General features: G+C 38.6%; 2 protein-coding genes across 3 annotated transcripts in view; one reads left to right on the plus strand and one right to left on the minus strand.

Annotated features, from left to right (window-relative positions):
- The window catches only part of LOC139151682 (chromosome transmission fidelity protein 18 homolog), a 28,705-nt gene extending 17,771 nt beyond the window's left edge, over positions 1 to 10,934 (plus strand). For both annotated transcript variants that reach the window (XM_070724630.1, XM_070724629.1), the window contains exons 14-22: positions 76 to 128; positions 628 to 798; positions 5,567 to 5,716; positions 6,795 to 6,925; positions 7,415 to 7,499; positions 8,101 to 8,162; positions 8,884 to 8,986; positions 9,317 to 9,374; positions 10,438 to 10,934. In XM_070724630.1, coding sequence (XP_070580731.1) covers positions 76 to 128; positions 628 to 798; positions 5,567 to 5,716; positions 6,795 to 6,925; positions 7,415 to 7,499; positions 8,101 to 8,162; positions 8,884 to 8,986; positions 9,317 to 9,374; positions 10,438 to 10,565 — 941 coding nt within the window. In that variant the 3' untranslated portion in view covers positions 10,566 to 10,934. The remainder of the gene's footprint in view (positions 1 to 75; positions 129 to 627; positions 799 to 5,566; positions 5,717 to 6,794; positions 6,926 to 7,414; positions 7,500 to 8,100; positions 8,163 to 8,883; positions 8,987 to 9,316; positions 9,375 to 10,437) is intronic.
- Positions 10,935 to 13,454: 2,520 nt separating this feature from the next.
- Positions 13,455 to 18,826, minus strand: LOC139151688 (heme-binding protein 1-like). Its single transcript, XM_070724637.1, has 5 exons — positions 18,695 to 18,826; positions 17,693 to 17,838; positions 15,062 to 15,191; positions 14,497 to 14,689; positions 13,455 to 13,810 (listed from the first exon to the last, which is right to left on the minus strand). Exons 1-5 carry the CDS (start codon positions 18,699 to 18,701, stop codon positions 13,630 to 13,632), a joined length of 657 nt encoding a protein of 218 aa, XP_070580738.1. The 5' UTR covers positions 18,702 to 18,826; the 3' UTR covers positions 13,455 to 13,629.
- Positions 18,827 to 19,178: the final 352 nt, after the last annotated feature.

Here is a 19,178-nt window from a genome sequence, read left to right on the forward strand (position 1 = left end):
GCATTCTACCATAAAGAAAAATAAATTTAAATGAAAGGAAATGCTGAAAAACTTTGTTTTGTACCCTTTTTACAGGATTATTTGATAACTTTTTGGATCTCAAATTCAAGGACCCTCACTTGGAGGCTGTAAGTATAATTCAATAACCCCATAGTTTTGATTATATCAGTGTTGCTAGGAATAGTGATAATTTCAATTTGAAGATGAGAGTCGAGTACGATACTTTGCTGTCAAATAATTTCTTTTGTGAATGTAATTGTTTCTCTGTTATTTTTCCCCCACATACAGGAATACTCGCAATGTTGTACTTTCTTCCATTGATGTATTAACCTTTTAGTCAAAACCACTTATTACTATACAAATCAATTGGTTACAAACTATTTTAAGTCATTAACCGCTTCTATAACTTGTTATTTTCGGCCAAAATTATTTTCTTGAATGACCTCTGAACTCAACTGCTTCTATTCCTCTTAAAACAGGTCATTCTTAGCCATGATTGCTCTGCATTCATGACCACTCGATCTCATCAACTCGATCTATTTCTCCCAAACAGGTCATTCTTGGCCATGATTTGTTTGCACACATGACCTGTTGAACTCATCAACTGTTTCTGTTCCTCCCAAACAGGTCGTTCTAGGTCATGATTGGTTGGCATTTAATGACCACCTGAACCAGCAGATCAATCACAGTCAGAGTTACAACTTGATGAAATATTTACCGTATATGCCTGTAGCTTTTCACATGCTGTTTGCATCGTCCACTCACCACAGAATTCAGTATCCAAACACACAATATGAGGTAAGAATTTTGGCCATTATTAAAGGTAGAATGTGTCTTGGGGACAGGTTTTTGGATGCTTAAAGTTTTGCAGTTCTTTCATGCTTGTATGGACACATCTTGGAGCCTGTTGAATAAAGTATGTTTTCATTGTCTTCTTTTGGTGAAAATTTAAAATTTAATTTTTGTCCCATAGAGTTGACTCAGGGAAAGGGGCCATTTCAAAAGCCGGTAAACTTTGGGCAGTTTGTTTCCTCTGGTCCTAAATTGTGCATGGTTTCAATTTTGATGGAGTCTTTATTCTTGATTACGGAAAAGCATTGGCTAGCCTTTCCACCCGCTGGCCCAGCAGACTAGGGACTTTGGTAAAAATCGATGAGGAGAAAGAAATTTCCACAGCATGTACTTTCACTAAATACATTGCATTGCCAGGTAATCCATGGTATGTTTGTGAAATATTTCCAACAAGCAAAATTTTCTAATGATGGTTAGTCTGGTAGTATAACTTGAACAGAATTTACAACTGTGTTGACCATGGGGCTAGTGGATTTTGGGGCTTCTAACCCTGAGGCAAGTGAATCTGAAAAGGATTTGCTCATCCCGGGAAAAGAATGGTGATACCTTGAAGACGCACTCCCACTTTGTAACATTTTTAAAACACATTTTTTAATGCCAACGGTCGATATTTGACGTGGCGATTGCGCGTGGTTCGCGAGATATCGATAATAAACGTGTCATTTCCCGAGCGTATTTTTTCACATCCGGAAGTTTTATGATTGTGTCTGATTTTGACCTGAAATCCCTGAAGACTTGTTATTGTGCTGATTGATGATATTCTAGGGAGTCTATAATAAGTTCGAACGACGCAATGAATTCACTTCCCACTGCAAAGACTTTATATACAGCATTATGCCTTTACCCAGGTAATTAAATTCCCCTTAGTTTTTGTCGTTTTCATTATTCTAAATCAGTTGTATTATCTTTTTAACCAATACCACATAAACATCAGTTTTTACGTGTTAAATATTAGCCGCCTCGACTACATTTTGTCGTCTGCCACACAGTTACGCGTGGTTCGATACATAGCGTGTGATATGCTCGCATACCACGCGGTGGCCGCTATGTATCAACCGCACGTATGTGCTGGTCACCTATGCGAAATCTGGTGGAATAAGCAAACTTTGTTTTCCGTTTTGTTTTGGTTTTTTTCTCCGAGTCAGTAAGACTCGACTTTGCCCCACGGGGCATAACCGATCACCGATACGGACCTGGTACTTTGGCGTACTGCAGCGTGAGCGTAGACTCGTACTCCATAGCTTAGTTGACAACGGCCCCAGTGCCGAACGTTCGATGTTCGGACGCTGAATTTAGGTGGGCCACCGGAATTCAAACTTACTTTTTTGAGGACATGTTTTTATCTATATCTCGCGATCCGCGCGCAGTCGCCACATCAAATATCGACCGTTGGCATTAAAAAATTACGTTTTAAAAATGTTACCAAGTGGGAGTGCCTCTTTAATACTATTACATACTGCAGAAAGTGTGATCCACAAGATGTGCAGTCTTTCAGCCAGTGTGCGGCACTGCGACATTTGACGCAATTTTTTTTGTTTTGTCCCGATAAAATAACCGTTGTGGGTCACCATGGCGCAATCTGAGTAGGCCATATTTTAGTGGCTATTGAATTTTAGACAGTGCCTCTTGGACAGAAAAATACAATAAAATGTTGTAAGATGTTGAAACAGTTTACCCTCCTTCCTACAAAGTTGCAATGTATTGAAACAGTTTACCCTCCTTCCTACAAAGTTACAATGTATTGAAATATGGTACGTTCAGATTGACGACTTTGCGTCGGCCCAGGTCCCGACCAGGGCCGGGGCCGACGTAAAAAACCAATGTGACACGCTGAGTCGGCCCTGGGCCGACTCAGTTTGGTCCCGGTTAGAAGGGGGGTTCAGGGCCGACTCAGGGCCGAAGCAAAATTTGGTCCGATGCAAATCGCCAGTGTGGACACGTTACGTCGGCCCTGGTCCCAGTTGACCAGGCCTCCGCTATGGATCGAAGTTGAACTAGTCACCCTATTCGCACAAAAAAAACGACGTTTGAAACTAAAGTTTACACCTATCGAAAGTTTTCAATCCAGTCTTTACATTTTAATATCATCCCATGTACGCTGAACTTCCCACCAACCTTTGTTCCGCAAACGAGACCATGTCATTCGATTCCACAGTGCACGTAATAGACTAGAGAGGCATGTCAAAAATGCCGCGCACTGGTTATTTCTCCACCGCGGTCTTATATATACCATATGCTCATCCAATAAATGGTGAAGATCTCTCCGATGATTAAAAGGGTGAGTGGTAGTCATATTTGCCCTTCTTGTGCGTAAAAACACAGGAAAATCATGAACAGTAGAAACAGCGTGCCATATTCAAATGCGCCATTTTGAACTTTGACAGGTCAGAGGTCACAAAGGAAGGTAAAGTTACGTCGGCCCTAATTCTGGTACCGGTAGGTGTGGACACGGACCAAATTTAATCCCAAAAGGACAATTATTTTGCGTCGGCCCAAATTTCAGTTGGGTTGCCAATGTGAACAAGATAATAGTTTACTCTCCTTTCTACAAAGTTACAAATTCCCTGGTACGCATTGCTGTTCGATACTACAATACATCACGGATGTACAACGTCCATGAATACACTGAGGCTTGGTTTTGCCTAGGTGAGTGCCGCGTACCGGTCGTCTAGAGTTCAAGTTTTACCTACATTGTTTGCATCAAAATTTCGTCTGCAGCTACTCAGTTTGATAGTAAAAACCATAATTCTAAGGAAACTCTCACAAACAGAGTCATTGTACAAGTGAAAAGGAGAAAAAACTGAGGTTTTCTGAAAGGTCAAATCTGGGTCATCTCACGTGAATGAAGACCCCTTACGTACACAATTATGGTTCAAAAGAAACCACTAGAGAGGGCCAATAGGTACAATCTTATGTTAAAAAGAAATTTCTTGGTGACTTCCAATTTAAATGGCATTTAGCTTGACTGTCAGTTTGAAATTATACTTTATTAAGAGTCATGGCAAAGGGAAATTGTCAACAGTACTTGCAGTAAGCATATTCATTTTCAAATCTTCACATTTGAGAGCTGCAATTTTGCATGGTAACTTAACATCGAAGCAACAATTCAAAAGTAGAGCTATTAAAATTGTCCATTTGGCATATTTCAAACTGCTATAACTTATACAAGTAATGGTGTGATTCTGAATGATTTTAATATTTCTGCAGATTCCACCAGTTTAATGATATAATAGTGAACATCACTAGACATTTCTTGATGATAATATCAAAATATAATAAATGAAAATATTTCTGGGCTAAAATGTTATCATAATCTTTGAAACAATGATTACTCTAAAACATTGGGAAATTAAATGAACAATATCATTGTGTATTGTTTTACAGGATTTGGGTTTGGCCAAACCCTTTTGTCTCAAGAAAAATACTTATGCTTAAGATGCTATTGAGCCTGCTTGATCACAACTATGACACAACACCAGCGCCTTAAACACCATAATAATTGTATCTACATTGCCACTATGCTACCCAATGCTTTCTTCTGCATGGAAAATTTTTATCTGTGTGGCTCACAAAATTTTCGTCATGACTTAAAAACTGCTTAAATTTGCCACTAGGAGCTTGTAGCTTAAATGTATTAAGTTGTCATTCTGTGAACACTGACTGAATGCTGCAGAAAATGCTGTATCTGTGGTAATATACACTTCACATTGCTACCTAATTTTTAGAATTGCCACCTAATTTTATTTTTACCACCAGAAATGAAAAAATATTTCTCTTACTTTAATGTCATAAAACACAGATAATTAATGCAATAAAAACTGAACAAATATTTCTTTAATGTAAAATACAAAACATCTTGAGTTGAAAAATTAAGAACTCCTGAATACCGAGAAAGTTGTTGCCACGCTTGAGATCATAAACTGCCTAAAATTTGTTCAAAGTGGCTACAAGATTTTTGATTTGGCTAATGAGTTGGCTAATCATCTGCAGTTTATGGCATACCACGTGGTAGCAGTAAACTAAATGATACTGCAAGTTTCATGTTGGCACCATCGGCCTACTATATATACTTACCATTAATATACTCACCTGACTTGCCTATTGAACACCAAATATGGTACCAGGTCATGATGACACATAATGACACCGTACTGTGTTGTTTTATTGAAATACATTACATGTCCCCCAAAAATTTAATTTGTCCCCCATTCAGGCCTACTATGGGTCACTGTGTCCCCATGCTAGCAAAAGCTGGCTGAAAACTGATGTGATGTTTTCTCAGCATTGTCAGTCTCTCCAAGACTAGTGCTTTGAACCTATGAAACAATAATACACATTTCATCTCAGCAGGTGTCTCCTCTTCAAACTTTTATGCAATCTTATCATTTTGTCTAAAATAAGATGGCCCTCTAGAGTTGATTATAGGGTTAAAGAGAAGTCAGTTATGTTCCCAAGGTTTCCTTATCATTGATTGGAGTTTGCAGGGTCTGTAAAAGGAAGAAAGTCACAAAGTCCGAGTCATCTAACTTTTAGTTCTTTATTTGTATTTCTATCATACCAACCATCACAAGAAACATAGTTACTCATTAAAAAAATTAAAATAGACAGTATCTGGACATTTTTTGCCAGTTTTCTTTGTCCAACATGTAACACTTGCATATGATATAAATATTTTCTGTAACAGTTCTTTTTGTCTCATTATCTTGTCTTCCAGAACACTGTCAAACTGAACAAAACAACCAACCTGCTGGAGAGTATGTTGGATGGCGTATCAGCCTTGACCAAACGAAACGTCAATACGTCCATTGCAGCGTTGGATCTCCTTCCATTCCTCATAGAGATTGTACAGCCTAATATAAGACCTGTAAGTGGATTTGAATCTTCTGGCATTTTGGTAGCCGGTGTTGCTGTAATACTCTGCATCAAGTCTTTAAGATACTTGCATGATGACCTCATCTACATATCAGCACTCTAAAAAATTTCTCTGTATTTTGATTGACACTGTGTATTTTGAATGACATGCTTGTCGCTATAACTGCAAGCCAGTAGTGTGCATTTGTGTATGTGCCATGCATGCATACATGATTGAAAAAGTGAAAGCTACAGAAGATTTGATGTTTTGATAGATTAGGGGCATTTCTTCTTGACTTTTCAACTGTTGTAAACTCTGAAAGTAAAAATATTGACTCAAAATACCGTAAGCTTTACTGACAGAGACACAGTCACTATCTTTTGACAAAAATTTAGGTGGTTTGGCTCACTGAAATATGCTAAATTGTCAGTCTTCAGATCTCAACTCCCTTCCTGCTTGTAGATACAGAAATAAATTCTTCGATGACAAACTTTATGGTACATTATGTCCAGAAATGATGTTATCTGTGTACTTACAAGCTGTGTGTACATGCAAGGTGTGGGTAGAGCTCTGATGACTGATGATTTAACCTTTTGAATGTTAGAATTTTTTCCACTAAAAAAATTTTAGCGTAACATTTTACCAATTTTTATGAATTTTTCTGTAATTCTTTTGGTAATTTTGGAACAACTTGACAGCACTTTTCATATACTACAGTTTTTGGTCAAAATTTTTTGGGAAAATCTGAAAACAAATTTTGGATCTGAAGAAAATTGTCTTAGTTTATTTTACGAAGGCACAAAGATATACTTTGGCACTCAAAGTGTTAACATGTGTCAGTAAACATAACGACATACTATACCAACTCACTGAAAACAAAAAACAAAGATAGCCAAAAGAATTTGAAAAGATAGCATCTTTGTCTCCTTGTTGATTGTATTTGTCTTGGAGTAAAATACCACCTGTCTACCTTGTGTTCTAGTATAAATACTGAACTTGAACTGTTTATCATAAACTTTAATATGGCAGTTAAATTCACAGCACCTGATGTGAGAGTTGAGTAATCTTTGGCTGTCTCCCTCTTTCTTAGGTGAACACTCAACTGTTCAGTGGCAAGGAGAAAGACCAGCTGGCCACAGTCGTTTCCACAATGATCGCGTATAACCTGACCTACCACCAGGCGAGATCTCAAGATGGACAGTACAATTATGTCCTTGAACCGTAAGTGAATGGCAGTCTTGTGAGAGTCTTACTCCTGAAACCACCCTCCCCTACCCCCCTAAAATAGTAAAACAAAAACAATCTCTGTATGTCATTCCTCATAATTTCCACACAGCCAGTGCATGCAATCTTTCATTTCGTATCAAAATTGTTTAGATCCAACTATAAGATAGCAATCTGTGACAGACCCCGATCATACCTTTTTGAAATATTTGTATTCCTATTATCATAAAGTGTGTACCACATTGTAGACGCTTGTCTTGGAACAGGTGCAGAAGCCCACTTGTAAATACCCAGAGTGCAGTGCACTTGCACTGTCCTGCCATGGGGTTAATTCTGTCATATTCTTTGGATATTCCACGATGCAGCTTCTTCACATTGATCATCCTATACAGGAGTGTTGACTTGTATCCTTTTCTTCAGTGTAAATTTTGACAAATGATCGTTTATTTGCCTCAACCGATGCAATCCTGGTCTGTTTGCTCATAGGAATGTGGAGGAAGTGATCAAATTCAGTGGAAGTGGACCCAAGAAGCAGATGACCTATGCCACAAAACAGCTGATTGCAAGGGAGGCAAGTGCCGCACTACAATCAGAATTTCACCAGTTTCTTATCTGTGCTTGTGTATTTTTGGCCCCGAATTACACTCTATTTTAGTGAAATATTACATGTACAGTTTACGTAGGTCTATGGTTATCATACAGTGTAGCATCAAGCCATGGTCTGATCCTAATGACATGCAATGGTTGAGCTCCATCACAGGTTGAAAGCGAGAAAGGCAGTAATCCCTTGAGTTTGACAATAGCTGGTTCATTTGCTCTGTATATCTTTGTTTGACCAATCTCTGTGAATATGCAAAGTAGGTGCATAAATTTTCTGTATCCAGTGATTAACATACTCTATAACAGGTACACTGGTTCACTACACATCAGTGTATTTAATCACAGAGTATGAGGTCGTCTTCAGCAAGCCTTACTTGTCATTTAAATTTCCATGTTTGTAGCAGTGATCAGACGATTGGTAAAATGAGAATCAACTGATGATGTAAAGTGATAGAGCGCTGTTGAATTTGTTTCACAAGAACAGCCGAAGCTCTGATGGAAATCATATGAGGCCATTGTGAAAGTTTAAAACATCTGTTCATTCATGTTTCTTCTATAATCCAAATGGACAGATTGGCCTGGAGAAGATGCGAAGGACTTATAAAGCATTATCGGCACAAGATACCCCAAAGAAGTTAGTAGTTTTGCATGTCTTTGCTTTGAAATACAGTGTTATACACTTATTATACACATCTTCACACGCAAACATTCTGAGCCAGAACTTTGCCCTCAGTGTGTGTGCTTCTGATGTTGAACAGTATGTCCTCAAAGCCAAATTAAAGGTATACTGTCACCTGACCTGTTCCAAATTTTGCCACAGTTGACAAGGAAAGAGAAAATCTAACCAATCACAGGTTTTAAGGGGGTGGCCACTTTTTAAAAACAGCGCCCTCACATGGGCATTTGAATACCAAGGAACACCCCTTTTACCATATATGAGCATATTTAGATTACAGGTGACTGTATACCTTTAAAGCACCTCTAACTTGAGAACGTTCTATTTAACCAGTGTAAACAGGTATTGATATAATATGGAAAGATTTTTCACAAATTCCAATATCTTAAATGTAAGCATTTAGGAGAAAGACATTTGAGAGGATCCTTTGCAAAATGCTGCTGCAAATCTTGACATGCAGCATTACTACCCAGACAGGAATGGAGATAAGTGGATACAGACAGTATTTCACATTAAATAACTGGTGACCTAGGGGAGCCACCAGTGTTGCACATACAGAAAAGCCCCAGGAAAAACTTTTAAGTTTGTATTCAAATTCAATATGTCCACCAGTCTTCAATCATGCCACTTCTTAAAACTGAAGATAAGTGTGACACAAGTTGTCTTAATCCTCTTATAGAAAAACTGCCAGTGATGACAAGGTCAAGGACAAGGGGAAGAAACCCGTTCCAAGACATAAGGAAAAGTTGGAAGCCAAGAAGATAACGCTTCGAGATGAGAAGGTACACCAAACCATGTAACCCTTTCACTGCTAAATTTTAGTACAAATATTTTACCTATGGCAGTGTTGAATATTGAAAACGGAATTTGGATTATATAGAATTAAATATCAACTGGTTATCCCAGTTTTAATTCAGTATATTTCAACCGGAAAAGTCTGTATCAGTGATGTGAAAAGTTTGATAAATGTTAGTTTGGTTGTATTTTGTGAATATTTAAAATTTAACTGCAAGGTGCATGACAAACCTGCTCTTGACCTTTGACCCTATGCCCAGCTATGAAAGGCATGTCCTTTTGAGAAAAATAAAATCTGTCGTCATCTTGTTTTGCAGCCAGTACAGGATTTCTTTGGACGTGTCATCGAGGCGGCTCCAAAAAGCAATACAGATGGTATGTCATACACAGCAATCAATGGTCTCAGCAACCCCTTCAACAACCATACTTTGGTTAAGTCCTGTTGAAAACTTTGGTGTACGTGGGTCCCCCTCTGGGGCATAATAGGATTGAAAGATTTCTGTCACAGATTCTATATTGTATTCATTCAACAGTATTGTGGTGCTTGTCCGTGGAGTAGGAAGGCAGTAAACTCTGAAAAGTTGTCTGCCTAAGCAAAGCTACCTTGATGAACCTGTCAAACTTTATACATCTGTATGCCTTGCCTCTGATATCAGCAAACCAAAATCTTAAATCACTTCCTCCTCTCCATCTGGTAGTCGTAAAGATTCACCTGCCCTTGGGCAGATGCTTGCTTTCCACTCTGATGTACCCATTACAGTTGATGTCAATAAATCTCCCAAAAGGCAGAAAGTTTTTTTGAATGAAAGATGCTCCATGAAATACTTGAAATCATATTAAGGCATTTTGTTCATCTTATATCATTGTTGTAGTCTCAAACTAGAGTTTTGCCATGTTATTCTGCTCCATGAAAAATGTGTGTACACTTTGTCATACACTTGATTATAAAAAAATTTGAAGTACGTAAAATTCTTTTTTGTACATCAATCGGAAAATCTTGCTTCCAATTTCAAAGCCTTAGAGAAATAAAAGATAAGTCCATGCTCTTGAAAATAACACATGAATAATGTATTTTAAACTGGCATTTCTCACCTTTGCAGCACAAATTGTACAGGCAACAAAACTCAGAAACTCTCATAGCATATGGACTATTTTAGCCTGTTCACAATTTCAGAAAGTATTGAATAAAATTTCGTATCGGAACAGTAAGCTGGAGCCTTCGAAAAGCTTGGTTTCCTTGCAATCATTGGACGATTTTCCTGAAGATTTCCCATATATTGTTGAATACGTTTTAACCCCAACACAACCAGGTTTTGGAACAATCCTTTTGCTTTCAATAGGATGGATGGACCCATTGTCAAGAAAATAGGGGTGAAAGGTTTAAATGGAGATTTCACAGAACCAGGAATCAGAAAAATTTTTTTTTATCTTTTCACAGAAAGTAATGAAGGTGGTGCTGAGGAAGCGCACGCTGCAAATGTCATAAAGAATACGTTATGGTACAAATTCAAAGAAGGCTACACCAATGCCATAAGAAGACAAGTACGCATTCAAGACTTACTCTGAGCAGAAGCAATATCAAGGCGGTTATTTGATGCGCTACTGACAACTGCACTCAGTTTTCTCAACACTGTGTACTGATCAGAAGTTGGAGGGAAAGACTATACTTGTCCAATAAAAGCTACCGGAAAGTAGTTAACTTTTGTGAAATCCTGAAGTACAAAAATAAAATTTCTGAATTGATTACGATGTTAGATTTGGATTGCCAAAACCGATTGAACTTCAGAATGACTTGTCAGTAATTCTGGTTTGATGTCATACTCAGATGAAGCACCTTATCTGCATGATGAATCAAAGATTTGTAGAATTATGAAACTATGTACAGTTACTGTATTATACATACGAAATAAATGCACCTCCACATACATTACTAAACACATGGGCTGTCCGTGTTGTAAACTGTTCCAAAATCAAAGAAAGATAGAAAACTAATCTAGCAAGGAAAGTAAGGAGTTGAAAGAAGTTTCAACCTTGTAGATGATAGTGGGACTGTATGCGTTTCTGTTCCAGTTTTGGGTTTTTTCTTTCAAGTCCCCACGGACACCGTCCGGGGGGACTTATAGGTTTGGTCATGTCCGTGCGTGCGTGCGTGCGTGCGTGCGTGCGTGCGTGTGTGCGTGCGTCTGTCCGTTCACACAGATATCTCAGAGATGCAACAAGCGATTTCATTCAAACTTGGTACAAGGATTACTTCATATGTCATACAGATGCACGTCGATTTGTTTTGGGATACGATCCAATATGGCCGCCAGGCGGCCATTTTATTACAATTTTTTCATGTACAGAGCCATAACTCAGACATGTTTCAACCAATTTTATTCAAAGTTGGTACAAGGACATTGACCAATGTCATAGATATGCACGTCAATTTTTTTGTGATACGATCCAATATGGCCGCCAGGCGGCCATTTTATTACGATTTTTTCATGTACAGAGCCATAACTCAGACATGTTTCAACCAATTTTATTCAAAGTTGGTACAAGGACATTGACCAATGTCATAGATATGCACGTCAATTTGTTTTGTGATACGATCCAATATGGCCGCCAGGCGGCCATTTTATTACGATTTTTTCATGTACAGAGCCACAACTCAGACATGTTTCAACAGATTTTATTCAACGTTGGTACAAGGACATTGACCAATGTCATAGATATGCACGTTAATTTGTTTTGTGATACAATCCATATGGCTGCTGTGTGGCCATTTTGTTACGATTTTTTCATATACAGAGGCATAACTCAGGCATATCTCAACCGATTTTATTCAAAGTTGGTACAATGACATTGACCTATGTCATACATACATGTATGTACGTCGATTTTTTATGTGATACGATCCAATATGGTCTCTAGGCAGCCATTTTATTACGATGTTTTCATGTACAGAGCCATAACTCAGACATATTTCCACCAGTATCATTCAAAGTTGACATTGACCTATTTCATACATATGCTCGTCAATTTGTTTCACGTCATGTAGCAGTAACATGTCAATTATTGAAGTTTCGTAAGTAGGCTGTTATGTCACGAAATATGTACCACATCAAATTCATGAAACTTTATACAGATGTTAACCGATGTTAAGCTCACATTGCTTTAACATTGAAAAGACATTTATCAGTGTCATTTTAATTAATTTGTAATTGCATAAGTAATGAACTTTCCTAATTAGGGTGATATAGCCACAAATTAATACAATGTCAAATGTGATGAAACTTGATACAGATTTTGATCTCATAGTGTTGTAAATACTGCATCAAACTTTATGAAATATGGTACCAGTGATAATCTGTTAAGTGTTAGAATTGTATGCAAAAATGTTTTGCAACATCCTGTTGATTAATTCCTAGTTGACTCATTTATGAACTTTAGGATGGTAGCCTACATTGTTTTTATGTTTTCATCACCATGGAACTCATTCTTGGCCATTGAGCGCCATCTGTATCAAAGTATTTTTATCACAGACCTAACTAATGAAGAGGACTCTATCCTCTCTGAGGACATGTAATCAAAGTACCCATTATTAACAAGTGGGGACTGTGTCATCAACGATGACTTGTTTCTTTCAAGAACATCCAGCTACTTCAATGCCAACACTGAACTTTTAAAGCAATTTGTTCATACTCTGCTCAGTGATATCCTGGTTCCGCATTCATTTTGATCCAATTCCCCAAATGCTCTCGTGCAACTCAAGTCTGTATGTGAAGTGCAATGTCATGGCATTCAATCATCATGCAGAATGTGTTAACAAACTTTAAGGATATAGTATACCAATCTGATAATGAATCATCGAAGGTGAATATTAAGCCTTAAAGGTATACTGTCACCGGTTCCAATTTTGCCACAGTTACCATGGAAAGAAAATCTAACCAATCACAGATTTTAAGCTGGTGGCCGCTTTTAAAAAAACAGCGCCCTCACATGGGCATTTTGAATACCAAGAAACGCCCCTTTGACCATATATGGGCATATTTAGATAACAGGGGAATGTATACCTTTAAGGTAGTATACGCGTCAAAAGTGAAAGACTAATTTTTTGCTCAAACTTTCCTGAAGGAAAATTTCAACCATTCTCATTAAAAATCACGAATAAAAATCAGGGTCACCATGCAAATTTTGGTACCAGCGGAACAAATTCTCTCAGAATGACCAATATTGTGAATTCAAAATGGCTGCCACCTCATTATTAACTATGGGGATATATAACATTTTCGAACTGTATTTATTCCAAGAGCTTCACGCAGAGTATGTTAAGGCAAGTGGTAGATCAGAATAATCTTGTAAAAATTTGAGTCTGAATATCTTTGCCCCGGGGTGCTTTCTACTTTTACATGAGACTTGTTTGTGCACTATACAACACCAAATTACATACACACAAATAGAGAATGCTCATTTAATATGTTGCACTTTGAATTTACTGAGAAAAGTCTGCAAGTAAGAAAATAACACAGCTGATGTCAGTTCGATAGCATTTGGTTTCAACACTTCTCACTGGTCCTAAACAATACTTCAACATTTTCTTGCTTTATTTCCGAGTAATTCTGTACAACAAGACAGTCAGCATTGCCTACACTTCAATCAACCAGACTTCATTATGCCTGTGGAAGAGTTTGCCTGGATTGTCATATCCGGCTGTATAGAAGTAGGACTTTTCGTAGTTTGTTATTGAATTATCGCCCAGTGACTGTCTCAGACCCTCGATATGTTTAATCCAGCCTTCCTCCGTGAAGACGTATCCAGGAAATGATCTGTCGGTGTTAAAAAGAAGACACGTGCTGCTCAGTTTAATGTCATTCAAACGCAGACTGAACTCATTGTAATTAATTGTATTTTCCGCAATCCAAGCTAAAGAAAAGCTGATGTGATTTCAGGGTGTTTATTTTTTCGATTCTAGCATTCTGCCGACTAGATTTTAACATTTTTATTGCACCTTCCCTTGCATTTACAGGACAACCTAACACGATAAAATAGAGTTGAAATCACCTTACAGAGGGTACACACTGACTGAATAAATCTACGATGTAGAACTCATTAGGATCTCGTAGTTTGGTCCCAATTTGAAAAGACAGTATTTAATACGCATGTTACTTTGGGTGCCAGTAGAAACCGACATAGTATGTTTCACAGCCAGAGGTTTGGCAATTTTTCTGGATTTCATCCTAAAATATTAAGCTTCCTTGTGCGCGTAACCTCCGTCTCAAAGGCCTCAAAAATGTTAATATACATATTGTTGTTACGTCATATTTTAACCCCGTGTCATTCCGAATTATCCCAACTATTATTAGACGGGCTCGAACTACGTTTCGAAAAGACTGGTTTCTTGTCATGAGCATCTGAACGATTTTCAACAAAATTTTACTTGCAATACAAACGATATCCCTTCCCTATCGAAAATTATTGAAAATTTGAATGTAGCCAGCCTTCGTTCTGTTACCTGACATATGCCCTTATCTGAGGCACCTCCGTAATGAAGACATTCTCGTCGCTGGGTTCTGGAGGATTGGCTTGATTGGCAAACGGGAGAAAGAAACTCATGGTCACCTCTGGATGTGTGTGGTACGCGTGCGTGTGGTTCTGACCTGCATCAACTTTGACCAAAACCGGTACAGCCATCTCCATCTTCCTCTCTGCAATGGAAATAATCACAGTAATATCAAAACTTCGCGTAAGATTGTCAAAGGACAAATACGTGGCACGGCGAAGGAGAAAATCGTTACAAAACCAGTGCTACCGTAAGAAAAGACACCAAATGTTGGTAGTATAAATCACTATCAGCAATACATATCGTAGTCAAACGTATTTACATAAAATAAACCACAGCAAGAAGATCAAGATACCCCTACCCCCACCCCTCCCCCTGGGGGCGGACATATGTGCAGCACCCTATGATCTACTACGAAAAAATACAAGGATGATTACAAGCTTTGAACGTTTTGACATTAAGCTTACAGTGCAGAGTTTTGAGAAATGGTTGATAATAAGATAGAGGAAGGTATTACTTTGCTTGTTCTCTCCGTTGATGTAGTGGAATAGTCTGAAGAAACCCTTCATCACGGCACTTTCGTATGTATGATGTGACAATATGGTGCTCACGTACTTGGTAGCATTGTACAGCCTTTCTTCATATCCCTGGAAGAAAGTTACCGTGGGACTGTTACAGTTCAATCAGAAACTGATAAACAGTGTACGTAAAAAATTCAGAAATTGGCAATCTCCTGCCATGGTAAGCAACGCGTCTGTTTTCTCGTGCGAAAGGTGGTTTTCTGAGAACAGGAACATACGTTAGCTATTAGTCAGACCATGGAGGTAAAGGAAAGACTGGCCCCTAGTCGCTTGTCTTTTCTCGGGCGTGCGCAGCAGTCACTGGCTGGCAATAGTGTTCATCCCACGATCTGCTAGAGTATATTGCTTTCAGTTCACTCCAGTTTTGATATGTATACGCCCGAAGAGTTTTGGGAAGTCTAACTAGCTTTTGGGAACCTACATGGCACAACGTGCACTACACGCGCATCTGCACACCTCGCAATGTGCGTGTGTTTTTGTCTCTGGCCACCAACACTGGCTTTCTTCGCTCAATGATAAGTGTATTCAAATTCAGTAATCGCTAAAATAGATCCTGATTTGTATGAAAGTCAAGTCAGCACATTTCAAAAAACGGTGGTACAATCCTTAAATTAAACCATAAGTATTAGTAGTTGAAAACATTAATTTCGAAAAACTGCAGATTTGTTGCCACGGTTTTTGTACCACTGACAACTTGACTCTAAGAATTTGCTTGGCGAGAGGTACCAACAATACTACTACGCAGAGACTTCGTAATATTGAAGTGGATGAATTTTATTGAGATATCGATATGGTCGTATTTAAGATAGAACACATTATTTTCTATTGATTATTATGAATTGTATTATCGATTCATCATTTTGAGACCCTAAAATTTCCACGGTCTCTCGTATTTTACAGTTTTTCCCAAATTTTGTGCCTTAAATACTTTTTTGTTATTATTCTTAATGCCATTGCCGTAACTTGGCTCCCTTAAAAAATTACAACCATTACGAAAGAATTGTACGTGAATTTCTACAATTTCTTGCAGTATGACCTAATCGACAAAAAGAATAAAATGTATGATCATCAAATTGTTCAGTTCGTATTGTTCTACAATCAGCGGCACTATGGCAAATCTTAAAAAAAATCGTGTATACACTGTATCTTAGCATCCTGGACAGTCCTGCCTTTCTAGACTTGCGGTGGCCTACTCGGTTGGATTCCTTAACTTCTCGTCTGCTTGTTTCTTTGAGACTTCTCAGTTCTTAATTCATATTTTTAGAATTCATCTGTTCTGTTAGCGTGCCAATATTGTCCCTCAGTGCACGATTGCTTACCTCCATTGGTTCCCTTTCTCCGGGCGATATCTTCGAAACAACTTCAGCAGTTTTTGTATGGTGCTAAGCAGACGTATTTGAGGTGATCTCATTACAACAAATGTTTGCTAAAGACTGATAGCAATGTAGACTGGAAAATCCGTCGCCCGAGGGCGCTCTCTACGCTTCCCCTCTGTTTCATTCTTGTTGTTGGCCCTCTCTCCCGGTTCTTCTGGCGAGATGACATATGCTGTTTAACTGGTTGTCCACATTGTTAACGGTGTTTGTGCAGCATTTTTTCTCGAAACCACAAGGGACCAGTTTTCCCCAAAGCGCCACTTAAATTTCTTTCTGAAAACTATCTTCTTTCGAGTTTCTGCCCTCTTTTATATCTTTCCTCGTGACCCCCTCTGTTGGCTGGTTCTGGAACCATTGCTCTGCCTCCCAGTCAGATAGAGACTAACGCCTCTTACCTGAAGACGACCCGGACTCCATTTCTTGAACTCGGCGAAGTCCTTGTACCGTACCGCCTCCACCACCGATTGGCGTTCTCATTCTCACGGACAGAAAATTTTCCCGGCCTAATACCATTTTGTTGTGCTTTCCTCTTTTACTTCTTCGTTAAGCTGTCTTAACTTCTCCAGCACGCTCAAAGTGGACTCTAACTAGAGGTCCACTTTCCGTTTCCACTCCTAGTCTTTACCCTCTTGGATTGCCCTGCCAGATTATCATCAGGAATTTCTTCCAGTTGTAATTTCAGGCATGTCGTCGACGACTGGATGGACGTAAACTTGTTCTTCGGGCACCGTTTTATACCAACATGATTGGAACTAATTTGGGAAAATTGGATCATTCTTCATATTTTTTACATTTCTCAAATGTGCTAGGTGCTACATAGCTGAATATTGCAAATTACTCATAAAAACAAGTGCGCTACTTAAAAGGAAAAGCAGATGAGCTTACATTTGCAGATGAAAAAGTCCTTAATTCACCATCTAATTATCCCAAATTAGTTCCAATAGTGTTTTAACTTCTTCCACTTTTGGTTGACATACAAGTACTCACGACGTTTGTGTAATGCCCGGACAGTTTCATGTTGCCCGTCTAATTTTACGGTCGACAACTTCAGTCAGGGAATTAGCTCGGTGAGAGGTAAAAACAGCATGCTATACGCAGAGACGTCGTAAGTTGAAGTGGATGAATTTTATTGATAAGCCATCATTAGTAGTCAGAGTAGTACTGTATAATTAGGTATAGGTGCGGACTCACCTCGCCAGTTGACAGAATGGTAAATGTCGGGCAATCATGGCCATCACAGAACTTTGGTAATGGTTTGTAGATGTTGAGTGACGCTGCTGATACAACGGCTGTCAGAATCCACAAAATAGCGTACGATCTTGCCATATTTATGTTATCTGAAATTCGAACGAGCAGTTCGAAATGTTTTATGAAATTAGTTCTCATGGACGCAGTAGATTAGGGAGTAAAATATGCTCAATTATGACTCAATACATCTTTAATACTTAGAAAGTACGACGATCATGGGCCGTTCGTAATTTAACCATCTTTGCAGATACAGTTTTAGACTTGAATATGGTGAACTTTAGAAATTTCAAAACGTTGGCTAACTATGTCTATTAAGAAAAGTAAAGGTCCAGTTTGTTTCATCTCACAACTCCCTCGATGAACAAAAACTCCCCCAAAAGACCAACATTGCGCTTAAATCGTGCAAAAATGCAGCTTTTGACCTTGTGGGTATTATAATATGATGGATGTTCATTTGACTGATGGTGAGAATATGCACACTGTTTACTTCAAGATGTGACCTTTTTTCAGAATTTCAAGTTGGCAGTGAATAGATAAACTAATTTACGGATATTCGTTTTGTTCTTGACTGAGAAAAGTTTTCACAATGATGAGCTAATTATTTGGCTGTTATGAACTTTAATCGATATTCGTATCGAATTTAGACTAAAAATATCATTAGAATAAAAGACGAAAATTGCGAGTTTAAGTGAAAATAACGGAAAATGTTTCATCGGCATCTGAAAAACTAGTGCGAGGACCCAACAGCCACTGCAAATTTTCTTTTAATCCGCTGACAGGTTTAGCAACTTGAATGTAGCATGTGAGACCACACGGAGCTTTCCACTATCATGTCACATTTGTGTCAATTAGCTTTCACACAAACTCGAGACTTTGCAGACACGTTGACAGTAATTTTCGAAATTGCCCAACCGGGTTTTGTTGGTATCACTTACAGAGTCTTACCTTTCATCCAGCGCAAAAAGGGGAGACCCGCTTGAATCTTTCGTGGAAGCAGCTGGGCGTAGACGGTCCGGTTACCTGTGACACAAGTTTACTAAGACTTCTATAGCCAAAGAGGAACGTGGCCACCAAGGTCGTCTTGCGAACTTGCACGAGAGATTGTTCCGTGCACTACGCTACCCAACTGCCTACAAATCAGCGGAGGTTATGGTAAATGAAGGACTTAACCAGGAAGGTTGGCTTGACGAAAAGTCTGATTTGCATATAAATTTCGACTCCACCTGCAGAAATGTGATTTTACTGATCAGAGACTTACCTGTTTGTTCATTCTGGAGGTTGACCGCAATGAAACTTTACGGTTTCGGTATTCGCATTGAAATCGACATCTTCCTTTCGTTAAGACTGAAAAGGAGTGAACGGTGGCACGGCTATAAAAACAAGTTTTCTCGGGAGCTATACCGTGGTGTTGCCTTGCATCTAACGAAAG

The sequence above is a fragment of the Ptychodera flava genome, chromosome 15 (assembly GCF_041260155.1).
Source record: "Ptychodera flava strain L36383 chromosome 15, AS_Pfla_20210202, whole genome shotgun sequence".
Classification (NCBI taxonomy): Eukaryota; Metazoa; Hemichordata; class Enteropneusta; family Ptychoderidae; genus Ptychodera; species Ptychodera flava.

Excerpts from the sequence above, each read along its gene's own strand:
- LOC139151688 (XM_070724637.1), bottom strand. Across the intron at positions 15,192-17,692 it reads CCATTCTGTCAACTGGCGAG|GGATATGAAGAAAGGCTGTA; the intron begins GTGAGTCCGCAC and ends ACTTTCTTCCAG. Across the intron at positions 13,811-14,496 it reads CAGATAAGGGCATATGTCAG|ATCATTTCCTGGATACGTCT; the intron begins GTAACAGAACGA and ends TAACACCGACAG.